This window comes from Phyllobates terribilis, unplaced genomic scaffold (genome assembly GCF_046119375.1).
Source record: "Phyllobates terribilis strain yellow unplaced genomic scaffold, ASM4611937v1 Scaffold_4__5_contigs__length_816908805, whole genome shotgun sequence".
In the NCBI taxonomy this organism is placed as follows: Eukaryota; Metazoa; Chordata; class Amphibia; order Anura; family Dendrobatidae; genus Phyllobates; species Phyllobates terribilis.
Genome location: NW_027362764.1, coordinates 30,407,824 through 30,421,455, shown reverse-complemented (window position 1 = coordinate 30,421,455; position 13,632 = coordinate 30,407,824). Strand labels below are relative to the sequence as shown.

Sequence of the window (13,632 nt, the reverse complement as noted above, 5' to 3'; positions counted from 1 at the left end):
CCCTCCCCATTTAAGTGTCCTCCCCATTTAAGTGTCTGCCCCCGTTTAAGTGTCCTCCCCATTTAAGTGCCCTCCCCATTTAAGTGTCCTCCCCATTTAAGTGTCTGCCCCCGTTTAAGTGTCCTCCCCATTTAAGTGTCCTCCCCATTTAAGTGTCCTCCCCATTTAAGTGTCCTCCCCATTTAAGTGCCCTCCCCATTTAAGTGTCCTCCCCATTTAAGTGTCTGCCCCCGTTTAAGTGTCCTCCCCATTTAAGTGTCCTCCCCATTTAAGTGCCCTCCCCATTTAAGTGTCCTCCCCATTTAAGTGTCCACTCCTTTAAGTGTCCGCCTCGTTTACGTGTCCTCCCCATTTAAGTGTCCTCCCCATTTAAGTGTCCTCCCCATTTAAGTGTCTGCCCTCGTTTAAGTGTCCTCCCCATTTAAGTGCCCTCCCCATTTAAGTGTCCTCCCCATTTAAGTGTCCGCCTCGTTTAAGTGCCCTCCCCATTTAAGTGTCCTCCCCATTTAAGTGTCTGCCCCCGTTTAAGTGTCCTCCCCATTTAAGTGTCCTCCCCATTTAAGTGTTCTCCCCCTTTAAGTGTCCGCCCGGTCGCCGCCATCCTTTCATCCAATGAGAATAAGCGAGAGGCGGCTCTGTTAGTAGAAGCTGATTTTATTCAGAAATCGTTCCCCAATATATGTACAATACTGACGTGAGGGATAATAACAGAACATGGCGGCTCCGCGGCGGAGGACGCCTCCTACATCCAGCAGTCCTAGGACCTCCAGCCGCTGGGGCTGAGCAGCGACCATCCGACAACTGCAGCCTCATCCTGAGAAGTTTATGGTCATGTTCACACCAGTATCCTGGAACGTAAAAGGTTACTCCGAAATCACAAATAATGGAAGTAAAGAAAGTTCTACACGTTCTTTCTACGGCGGGCGGCTGGTGATTAGTCTACAAGCAGTCCGATGTTATAACTAATGTCGTTTTTATAGATATTGTATCTATGCGTTTTATTTCCAGTAACTCTATAAGAAAATGTACAAGTTTTTTTTTTAGACTTCCTGATTTTTCTTATCCTGCCCAAATTCAGAGACGTCTCTCTCATTGCTTCTCACATTCTGCACCGGTCCATCCTTATCTCATATCTCCACTTTTGGGCAATAATTCAAGTAAAATGAGCAAAAAAAATTAATTTACTCCAGTCACAGCCAAAGCCGCATCCAAAATGTGAAATGTAGCTGACTGCCATTACACAGAACGTATCATCAGAGCTCGACCTGTTGTGTCAATCAGGCTTTTGTGTTCAAAGTATTTTTTTTTTACTACCATAATCTGTATAAAAACAAAATTCTAGCAGTTTTCACACTGATCACTGGGGCAATTTTATACTCATAGTTCCTGTTTCTTCCAAAAAACTTTTCAAAAGTTTCATTATCATCACAGACAGTATTAAAATGACACCGCCATGTACAGATAATAACACAGGATGGATCATTTACAACCGGTCACGTCACAGCTCACCTCCTCCTCCTCCTGTACAATGACTGATAACACCTCTATATACAGCTGATGACACAGGATCCACCATTCACAATAGATGATGTCACAGCTCACCTCCTCCTCCTCCTGTACAATGACTGATAACACATCTATATACAGCTGATAACACAGGATCCACCATTCACAATAGGTGATGTCACAGCTCACCTCCTCCTCCTGTACAATGACTGATAACACCTCTATATACAGCTGATAACACAGGATCCACCATTCACAATAGGTGATGTCACAGCTCACCTCCTTCTCTTGTACAATGACTGATAACACCTCTATATACTGTAGATAACACAGGATCCACCATTCACAATAGGTGATGTCACAGCTCACCTCCTCCTCCTCCTGTACAATGACTGATAACACCTCTATATACAGCTGATAACACAGGATCCACCATTCACAATAGGTGATGTCACAGCTCACCTCCTCCTGTACAATGACTGATAACATCTCTATATACAGTAGATAACACAAGATCCACCATTCACAATAGGTGATGTCACAGCTCACCTCCTCCTCCTGTACAATGACTGATAACACCTCTATATACAGCTGATAACACAGGATCCACCATTCACAATAGGTGATGTCACAGCTCACCTCCTCCTCCTGTACAATGACTGATAACACCTCTAGTAGATAACACAGGATCCCCCATTCACAATAGGTGATATCACAGCTCACCTCCTCCTCCTCCTGTACAATGACTGATATCACCTCTATGTACAGTAGATAACACAGGATCCACCATTCACAATAGGTGATGTCACAGCTCACCTCCTCCTCCTCCTGTACAATGACTGATATCACCTCTATGTACAGATAATAATACAGGATCCACCATTTACAAAAGGAGATATCACAGCTCACATCCTCCTCCTCCTGTACAATGACTGATAACACCTCTATATACAGTAGATAACACAGGATCCACCATTCACAATAGGTGATATCACAGCTCACCTCCTCCTCCTCCTGTACAATGACTGATAACACCTCTATATACAGCTGATAACACAGGATCCACCATTCACAATAGATGATGTCACAGCTCACCTCCTCCTCCTGTACAATGACTGATAACACCTCTATATACAATAGATAACACAGGATCCACCATTCACAATAGGTGATGTCACAGCTCACCTCCTACACCTCCTGTACAATGACTGATATCACCTCTATGTACAGTAGATAACACAGGATCCACCATTCACAATAGGTGATGTCACAGCTCACCTCCTCCTCCTCCTGTACAATGACTGATATCACCTCTATGTACAGATAATAATACAGGATCCACCATTTACAAAAGGAGATGTCACAGCTCACCTCCTCCTCCTGTACAATGACTGATAACACCTCTATATACAGTATATAACACAGGATCCACCTTTCACAATAGGTGATATCACAGCTCACCTCCTCCTCCTCCTGTACAATGACTGATAACACCTCTATATACAATAGATAACACAAGATCCATCTTTCACAATAGGTGATGTCACAGCTCACCTCCTCCCCCTCTGTTCATAATACCCTTTTTACACTCTCATTAGATGCTTCAATACTAATGATAAGGTCTTCGTCAGTCTGTTGCTGCTAATGTTCATGTAAACTTCCAAAAACAACAAGTTTGAGTCTAGATTGAACCCAGTGACCACTATGAAAATTGCAAGATTTAAAAATGTTTTAATACAGATCGGGTTGTGCAAAATAAAAATAAAAAAATTACCAAAAATATATAAAAAAATAAAATTAATATAAAAACCCGATTTAATCAAATCAAACCCCAATAACAGTTTGTGTCTGTTTTCTTTGCTAGCTCTACAGATACATAGGATCAGCTTGTTGTTTTCCAATCTTATGACTTAAATGAAGATCAATTTTAATTTTTTTGTGTGTAATACCCTTTTTGACCATTTCTCTCAGTGGGGGCGCTGTTGTGTGATGTTTTTAATCTGTGATTCTACTAAATCAAGTGATATCAGATTCCCAGCTCCTAATATATCTTGTGATTGAGCAAATATCTATATAAGCGCATTTTTATTAGTTATACCCCCAAAATAATTTTCTGTTTCCTCCCGCCCTCACCCCAGATTAGTGGCCCTCTATTGGTACTGCAGCGTCAGCCATATGTAACGTAGCATGCAATCGCCTATGAGAAGTATAAAATCTTACAGTACGTCTCGTATGTGTTCATGAGGTTTAGGAAATTAAACCGCGACAGGCAAAAAGAAGCAACAAACGGAAAAACAAAACTGCGAATGACAAAACGCATTTTGGAATATTTTTGTTTCTTTTTTTTTTTGTACAAATAAGTCCATAATACTGACGTCTCCAGAAGTTTGTTTTTTGTTATATTTCTTTTTTACTTTTCTTTATTTTGGTTTCATCTCCATGCGGGCGTTGTCGTCTCCGTCCAACTCGTACTCTTCCACCTGTCCGTTGGTCCACACTTTTAGGCGGTCCGTTAGGTCGCTGGTCCTTGGCGCTAAGATGAAGTCATAAATAATGGCGGCGGCTGCTCCTCCGATCATCGGCCCGACCCAAAATATCTGGTTAGAAAAAAAAAGTTAAAAAGTTTAGTTGACTTTATGTTGAGTCCATTGTCTGCGTGAGAGAGCAGGGTGAACGTATACTAATTATGCGATTGCTATTTAGGCGATTGTCCCATATGTTACTGTAGAGGACCCAAGGTCAGAGATAACGGTAGCGCAGGTGGAGTCTTACCCAGTGATGCTGGAAGTTTTTAGCGATTACTGCAGAACCGAAAGACCTTGCAGGGTTCATTCCGCATCCAGTGTAATCGATCTGTGCAAACAAAGAAATAAACGAAATACCGCAATGTTACACCACAGGCTGGATCCACCGGAGAGGCGCATGTCACCGATGTATTCTACGCCTGAGACGCCCCTGTACGCGATCAGCTCCTGCTATTCTCAGACATAACGCAAACCCATTATATTCTATAGTCACAGTATCTGCAACCGAGGCACTGATCAACTGATATCAATCAAATCAATAGTTATAATCGTGGACATAGGGGCAGTATTATAGTAGTTATATTCTTGTACATAGGGAGCAGTATTATAGTAGTTATATTCTTGTACATAGGGGGCAGTATTATAGTAGTTATATTCTTGTACATAGGGAGCAGTATTATAGTAGTTATATTCTTGTACATAGGGGGCAGTATTATAGTAGTTATATTCTTGTACATAGGAGCAGTATTATAGCAGTTATATTCTTGTATATAGGGGGCAGTATTATAGTAGTTATATTCTTGTACATAGGGGCAGTATTATAGTAGTTATATTCTTGTACATAGGAGCAGTATTATAGTAGTTATATTCTTGTACATAGGAGGCAGTATTACAGTAGTTATATTTTTGTACATAGGGGCAGTATTATAGTAGTTATATTCTTGTACATAGGGGCAGTATTATTGTAGTTATATTCTTGTACATAGGAGCAGTATTATAGTAGTTATATTCCTGTACATAGGAGCAGTATTATAACAGTTATATTCTTGTACATAGGAGCAGTATTATAGTAGTTATATTCTTGTACATAGGAGCAGTATTATAGTAGTTATATTCCTGTACATAGGAGCAGTATTATAGCAGTTATATTCTTGTACATAGGAGCAGTATTATAGCAGTTATATTCCTGTACATAGGAGCAGTATTATAGCAGTTATATTCTTGTACATAGGAGCAGTATTATAGTAGTTATATTCTTGTACATAGGGGCAGTATTATAGTAGTTATATTCCTGTACATAGGAGCAGTATTATAGCAGTTATATTCTTGTACATAGGAGCAGTATTATAGTAGTTATATTCTTGTACATAGGAGGCAGTATTACAGTAGTTATATTTTTGTACATAGGGGCAGTATTATTGTAGTTATATTCTTGTACATAGGAGCAGTATTATAGTAGTTATATTCTTGTACATAGGAGCAGTATTATAGTAGTTATATTCTTGTACATAGGGTGCAGTATTATAGTAGTTATATTCTTGTACATAGGAGGCAGTATTACAGTAGTTATATTGTTGTACATAGGGGCAGTATTATTGTAGTTATATTCTTGTACATAGGGGGCAGTATTATAGTAGTTATATTCTTGTACATAGGAGCAGTATTATAGCAGTTATATTCTTGTACATAGGAGCAGTATTATAGTAGTTATATTCTTGTACATAGGAGCAGTATTATAGCAGTTATATTCTTGTACATAGGAGCAGTATTATAGTAGTTATATTCTTGTACATAGGAGGCAGTATTATAGTAGTTATATTCTTGTACATAGGGGGCAGTATTATATTAGTTATATTCTTGTACATAGGGGGCAGTATTATAGTAGTTATATTCTTGTACATAGGGGGCAGTATTATAGTAGTTATATTCTTGTACATATGAGCAGTATTATAGTAGTTATATTCTTGTACATACGAGCAGTATTATAGTAGTTATATTCTTGTACATAGGGGGCAGTATTATAGTAGTTATATTCTTGTACATAGGGGCAGTATTATAGTAGTTATATTCTTGTACATAGGGGGCAGTATTATAGTAGTTATATTCTTGTACATAGGGGGCAGTATTATAGTAGTTATTTTCTTGCACATAGGGGGCAGTATTATAGTAGTTATATTCTTGTACATAGGGGCAGTATTATAGTAGTTATATTCTTGTACATAGGAGCAGTATTATAGTAGTTATATTCTTGTACATAGGGAGCACTATTATAGTAGTTATATTCTTATAAATAGGAGCAGTATTATAGTAGTTATATTCTTGTACATAGGGGGCAGTATTATAGTAGTTATATTCTTGTACATAGGGGCAGTATTATAGTAGTTATATTCTTGTACATAGGGGGCAGTATTATAGTAGTTATATTCTTGTATATAGGGGCAGTATTATAGTAGTTATATTTTTGTACATAGGAGCAGTATTATAGTAGTAATATTCTTGTACATAGGGGCAGTATTATAGTAGTTATATTCTTGTACATAGGGGCAGTATTATAGTAGTTATATTCTTGTACATAGGAGCAGTATTATAGTAGTTATATTCTTGTACATATGGAGCAGTATTATAGTAGTTATATTCTTGTACATAGGAGCAGTATTATAGTAGTTATATTCTTGTACATAGGGGGCAGTATTATAGTAGTTATATTCTTGTACATAGGAGGCAGTATTATAGTAGCTATATTCTTGTATATAGGAGCAGTATTATAGTAGTTATATTCTTGTACATAGGGGACAGTATTATAGTAGTTATATTCCTGTACATAGGGGGCAGTATTATAGTAGTTATATTCTTGTACATAGGGGCAGTATTATAGTAGTTATATTCTTGTACATAGGGGGCAGTATTATAGTAGTTATATTCTTGTACACAGGGGCAGTATTATAGTAGTTATATTCTTGTACATAGGGGGCAGTATTATAGTAGCTATATTCTTGTATATAGGAGCAGTATTATAGTAGTTATATTCTTGTACATAGGGGGCAGTATTATAGTAGTTATATTCCTGTACATAGGGGGCAGTATTATAGTAGTTATATTCTTGTACATAGGAGCAGTATTATAGTAGTTATATTCTTGTATATAGGAGCAGTATTATAGTAGTTATATTCTTGTACATAGGGGGCAGTATTTGTTCTGCTGATAGTACACACTCGTGCAGCCTTCTCGGTTTATAGATGGACCTTGTGTTTTCTTACCGCAATCAGATGTCCTAGAGCTACAGACAGTCCTATCGCCAGAGGAACGGATCCTGAAATATCGTGTCTTCTTCTGTCTGTGACAGCAACTACACACAGCACCAACTGGAAAGTGACCATGATCTCCACCCCCAGACCCTGTCCGGCTGTCACTCCATCACTTAGCTGAAAAACAAAAGATGGTAAAGACAATTTTAATAATAATCACATATGGGGAATGTTTGCTGCTGATTTTCCATCAGAGACTTTATCTGACAGTTTAGATACAACAGAGAGTATCACGATTGACCTGATCGCTCTATCAGAGTTGTGAGACATCTGAACTCAGACATTATTTGATGCTTTATGACCATATGTTACATATTTCTGTATTATGAACCTGGACACTAATTATTCAACTTGTCCTGTTTTGTGCACAGTTTATTGACATGATCCGGATTCTGTGTGACGCTGATTAATGAGCATTGTTCACATGGAGCCGGTACACATTATCTGCACAGTTTATTTTACAACTATAATGCATTTCTGGGCATGATACAGATGGATAGACAGATAGATAGATAATAGATAGATAGATAGATAGATAGATAGACAGATAGATAGATAGATAGATGATAGATAATAGATAGATAGATGGATAATAGATAATAGATAGATAATAGATAGATGATAGATAGATAATAGATAGATGATAGATAGATAATAGATAGATGATAGATAGATGATAGGTAGATGATAGATAGATAGATAATAGATAGATAATAGATAGATAGATAATAGATAGATGATAGATAGATAATAGATAATAGATAGATAGATGGATAATAGATAATAGATAGATAATAGATAGATGATAGATAGATAATAGATAGATGATAGATAGATGATAGGTAGATGATAGATAGATAGATAATAGATAGATAATAGATAGATGATAGATAGATAATAGATAGATAATAGATAGATGATAGATAGATGATAGATAATAGATAGATAATAGATAGATAATAGATAGATGATAGATAGATAATAGATAGATGATAGATAGATGATAGATAGATGATAGATAGATAGATAATAGATAGATAATAGATAGATGATAGATAGATGATAGATAGATAATAGATAATAGATAGATGATAGATAGATAATAGATAGATAATAGATAGATGATAGATAGATAATAGATAGATAATAGATAGATGATAGATAGATGATAGATAGATAATAGATAATAGATAGATGATAGATAGATAATAGATAATAGATAGATGATAGATAGATAATAGATAGATAATAGATAGATGATAGATAGGTAGATAATAGATAGATAATAGATAGATAATAGATAGATGATAGATAGATAATAGATAATAGATAGATAATAGATAGATGATAGATAGATAATAGATAATAGATAGATGATAGATAGATAATAGATAGATAATAGATAGATGATAGATAGGTAGATAATCGATAGATAATAGATAGATAATAGATAGATGATAGATAGATAATAGATAATAGATAGATAATAGATAGATGATAGATAGATAATAGATAATAGATAGATAATAGATAGATAATCGATAGATGATAGATAATAGATAGATAATAGATAGATAATAGATAGATAATAGATAGATGATAGATAGATGATAGATAGATAATAGATAGATGATAGATAGATGATAGATAGATAGATAGATAGATAGATTCAGTACCTTGAAAAAGTATTCATACCACTTGAACATTTAAACATTTTTTCCACGTTTTCCCACAAACTTAATGTATTTTATTTGGATCTTATGTGACACCAACACAAAGTAACAAGTATTTGTGACGCGTAAAAGATATTATATAAAGTTTTCTAATTATTTTATAAATATAAATCTGAACATTGTTTTGTGCAATTGTATTCAGCCCCCTGTAGTCTGAGACCCCTAAATAAAATCCTGAGTGACCAATCGCCTCCAGAAGTCACATAATTAGTACATTGCGTCCTCCTGGGTGTGATTTCTTCTCAGTATTACTACAGCTGTTCTGTGAAGACCTCAGAGGTTTGTGTCAGAGATAAGAGGAAAGCAGGGTTAGGTTATAAAAAATAGCCCAAGCGCTGAACATCTCACGGAGCACAGATCAATCCATCATCTACAAATGGAAGGAGTATGGCACAACAGCAAACCTACCAAGATGTGGCCGCCAAACTAATCTGACATCTCAAACAAGGAGAGCGTTAATGAGAGAAGCAGCCAAGAGGCCCATGGTCACTCTGCAGAAGCTGCAGAGATCCACAGCTCAGGGGGAGAATCTGTCCACAAGACAATTATTAGTCATATATTCCGCAACTCTGGCCTTTTTGGAAGAGAAGCAAGAAGAAATACATTTTTCAAAGCCATAAAAAGTCCAATTTGCAGTTTGCAAAATGCCATGTAGAAACGGCGAGCATGTGGAAAAAGGTGCTCTGGTCAGATGAGACCAAAGGAGAACTTTTTTTGGGCTAAATGCAAAATACTAGGTGTGGAAGAAAACTAACACTGCACATCACCCTGAAAACACCATCCCTACCGTCACACATGGTGGTGGCAGCATCTTACTTTGGGGAGTCTTTTCTTCAGCAGGGGCAGGGAAGCTGGTCAGAGGTGATGGGAAGATGGATGGAGCTAAATACAGGACAATCCTGGAGGAAAACCTGTTAGAGGCTGAAAAAGACCTGAGACTCGGGAGGATAACGACCCTAAACATCCTGCCAGAGTTACAATGGAGGGTTTAGATCAGAGCATATTCCTGTGTGTGAACGGAGCAGTCACCGTCCAGACCCAAATCCCAGAGAATATGTGATAAGACGTGAAAATCACTGATCACAGATATCTCCATCCCCAATGGGGACAGCGACTCTGATGTCTGTACAGCACTACGGAATATGATGGCGCTATAGAAGTAAGTAAATACATAGGTAAATACAGTTGGGAAAGATTACTATTGACCTTCCATGTAGTGTAACCTGGGGCCAGTATAACTCCATCACTAGGAGTCCTCGTTACCCTGACGCGCGCCTGGCATCCTGCTCTATGTTTCCATGTATTTTGCTCGCTTATATGGCGCCATTATATTCCTTTGCACTTTATATCTTCATCATCGATTCTTAGGTTTCAGTAATTATTAGATTCTCGTACGAGCGCCATCTCTGTAATGAGTCACATCTGCTCCGACCCTGTGGCCGGTATTCGCCATTTACGCTCCCGCCCCTGGGGGCCGCGGTGCTGCAGACAGATGACGGCGTCTCAGATATTACACACCGTTTATCGGGCGGCTGGATGACTGCAGAATTCCGTCACCATGGCGTCCATTATGTGATCTGCCTGTACCCAGGTCATTAATAATCAGCCTTTTATATATTTTTTTTACTGTGCACGATTCTGCGGCGTGAATATCACAATAACACTGAAAATCTCCCCGTAATATTAGGAATGTGCGGCCCCTCCTGTGTAAGCGGCCGAGGACGCCATAGCGACTGCATCCAAATGCTTATCTCCACTTTTGGGTATTTTTTTCTGTTGTATTTTCCTTGAATAGAATTTTTTTTTTTAATTCCGAGTGAATTTTCCACCGCCGAGATGGAAACGCACATCTATGTTCAATGGGGTTTTGTGCATTAAATGAGGGTCTCATGATTTCACCGGGGAGGGGTTTTATTTAGAGTCGTCGCTCCTGTTGTTTATATGGAGCACGAGGACAGAATCCGGATAAGCCCCTCTTTCATCACCAGGGCGGGCGTGATCGGACGCATACACACCATGGCCAACGTCCCGGCACAGCGAGAGGCTGGAGACTGAAGGCCTCTATTCATGGCAGCCTCGCTCTGCATTCCTCCGCTAACCCTCACAAAGCGTCGCCAGCTATAGGGATTCTGTCCGCCATTTATCACAAGTATCACAGATTAAAGGCCATTCACCCATCAAGCGCTCAGCCAGAACCTGACGGCAGACATTACCGGCCGCAACTTTATCCAATGTTTCTGGGGGGAAAATGTATTTGTATCTGAGCCCAGGTCACTAAATGTAACATGAGCACAAAGTAACAATGTATCTATGGATGGAGGGACAGATAGATAGATAGATGATAGATAGATAGATAGATAGATAGATAGATGATAGATAATAGATAGATAATAGATAGATAGATAGATAGATAGATAGATAGATGATAGATAGATAGATAGATAATAGATAGATAGATAGATAGATAGATAGATAATAGATAGATAGATAGATAGATAGATAGATAGATGATAGATAGATAGATAATAGATAGATAGATAGATGATAGATAGATAGATAATAGATAGATAATAGATAGATAGATAGATAGATGATAGATAGATGATAGATAGATAGATAGATAATAGATGATAGATAGATAATAGATAGATGATAGATAGATAGATGATAGATAGATAATAGATGATAGATAGATAGATGATAGATAGATAGATAATAGATGATAGATAGATAGATAGATAGATGATAGATAGATAGATAATAGATAGATAGATAGATGATAGATAGATAGATAGATAGATAATACATAGATAGATAGATAGATAGATGATAGATAGATGATAGATAGATGATAGATAGATAGATAATAGATAGATAGATAGATAGTAGATAGATAGATAGATGATACATAGATAGATAATAGATAGATAGATAGATAATAGATAGATAATACATAGATAGATAGATGATAGATAGATGATAGATAGATAGATAATAGATAGATAGATAGATAGTAGATAGATAGATAGATGATAGATAGATAATAGATAGATAGATAGATGATAGATAGATAGATAATAGATAGATAATACATAGATAGATAGATAGATAGATAGATAGATGATAGATAGATGATAGATAGATAGATAATAGATAGATAGATAGATGATAGATAGATAATAGATAGATAGATAGATAGTAGATAGATAGATAGATAATAGATAGATGATAGATAGATAGATGATAGATAGATAGATAATAGATAGATAGATAGATAGTAGATAGATAGATAGATAATAGATAGATGATAGATAGATAATAGATAATAGATAGATAATAGATAGATGATAGATAATAGATGATAGATAGATAGATGATAGATAATAGATAGATAATAGATGATAGATAGATAGATAGGTGATAGATAATAGATAGATAATAGATAGATAGATAATAGATGATAGATAGATAATAGATAGATAATAGATAGATAATAGATAGATAGATAGATAGATAGATAGATAGATAGATAGATAGATAGATAGATAAAGCCTTATATGGGGGCCAGTATTCTGTATGGAGCATTTTATGGGGGCCAGTATTCTGTGTGGAGCGATTCGCCGGTTTCTGAGCTATTGTGGAATTTACAATAGATATCACTCATGTAATGTAAGAAGTGAAATCTTTGCATTGCACTATATATATATATATATATATTTCTCTGCGGTATCTGTGCATCATGAATCGTGGTATGTGTTAAAGGGGCCTCCAGGCTGTGTAAGGGCTATTTGACCAAGAAGGAGAGTGATGGGGGGCTACGCCAGATGACCTGGCCTCCACAGTCACCAGACCTGAACCCAATCGAGATGGTTTGGGGTGAGCTGGACCGCAGAGTGAAGGCAAAAGGGCCAACAAGAGCTAAGCATCTCTGGGAACTCCTTCAAGATTGTTGGAAGACCATTTCCGGTGACTACCTCTTGAAGCTCATCAAGAGAATGCCAAGAGTGTGCAAAGCAGTCATCAAAGCAAAAGGTGGCTACTTTGAAGAACCTAGAATATAAGACATATTTTCAGTTGTTTCACACTTTTTTGTTAAGTATATAATTCCACATGTGTTAATTCATAGTTTTGATGCCTTCAGTGTGAATGGACAATTTTCATAGTCATGAAAATACAGAAAAATCTTTAAATGAGAAGCTGTGTCCAAACTTTTGGTCTGTACTGTAGATGCAAACATTTGCCAAATGGTGCATGTAATAAAACCAGTTTTCACCAAGGTGCCAGTCCAAGCCAGCCCATCTCGTCACCACTGCCAACACTGCTGTAATGTGTATATAGCATATATATAGAGCTAAGGCACAAAGAAGGGTAAAGAGTGAAGGGTTATGGGTAATTAGATCTGCCTGTGTGGGGTCATGGTTGTATCCAGTTATCCATCAAAAGTGCACCTGAAACTAAGAATCAGCCTGACGGTCCCAGGGAAAGCATTACAGAGAGTACGTGCAGCACGAGAGAAGTCTGGGAGATATTTAGAGCTCAGATGCAAAAATAAATTCTCTTTTA

General features: G+C 37.1%; 1 protein-coding gene across 1 annotated transcript in view; it reads right to left on the bottom strand.

Moving 5' to 3' along the window:
• Positions 1 to 636: 636 nt before the first annotated feature.
• AQP1 (aquaporin 1 (Colton blood group)) overlaps positions 637 to 13,632 on the bottom strand; it is a 35,302-nt gene continuing 22,306 nt past the window's right edge. The window contains exons 2-4 of the mRNA XM_073677211.1: positions 7,289 to 7,453; positions 4,279 to 4,359; positions 637 to 4,103 (exon numbers count right to left, since the gene is read on the bottom strand). Coding sequence (XP_073533312.1) covers positions 3,927 to 4,103; positions 4,279 to 4,359; positions 7,289 to 7,453 — 423 coding nt within the window. The 3' untranslated portion in view covers positions 637 to 3,926. The remainder of the gene's footprint in view (positions 4,104 to 4,278; positions 4,360 to 7,288; positions 7,454 to 13,632) is intronic.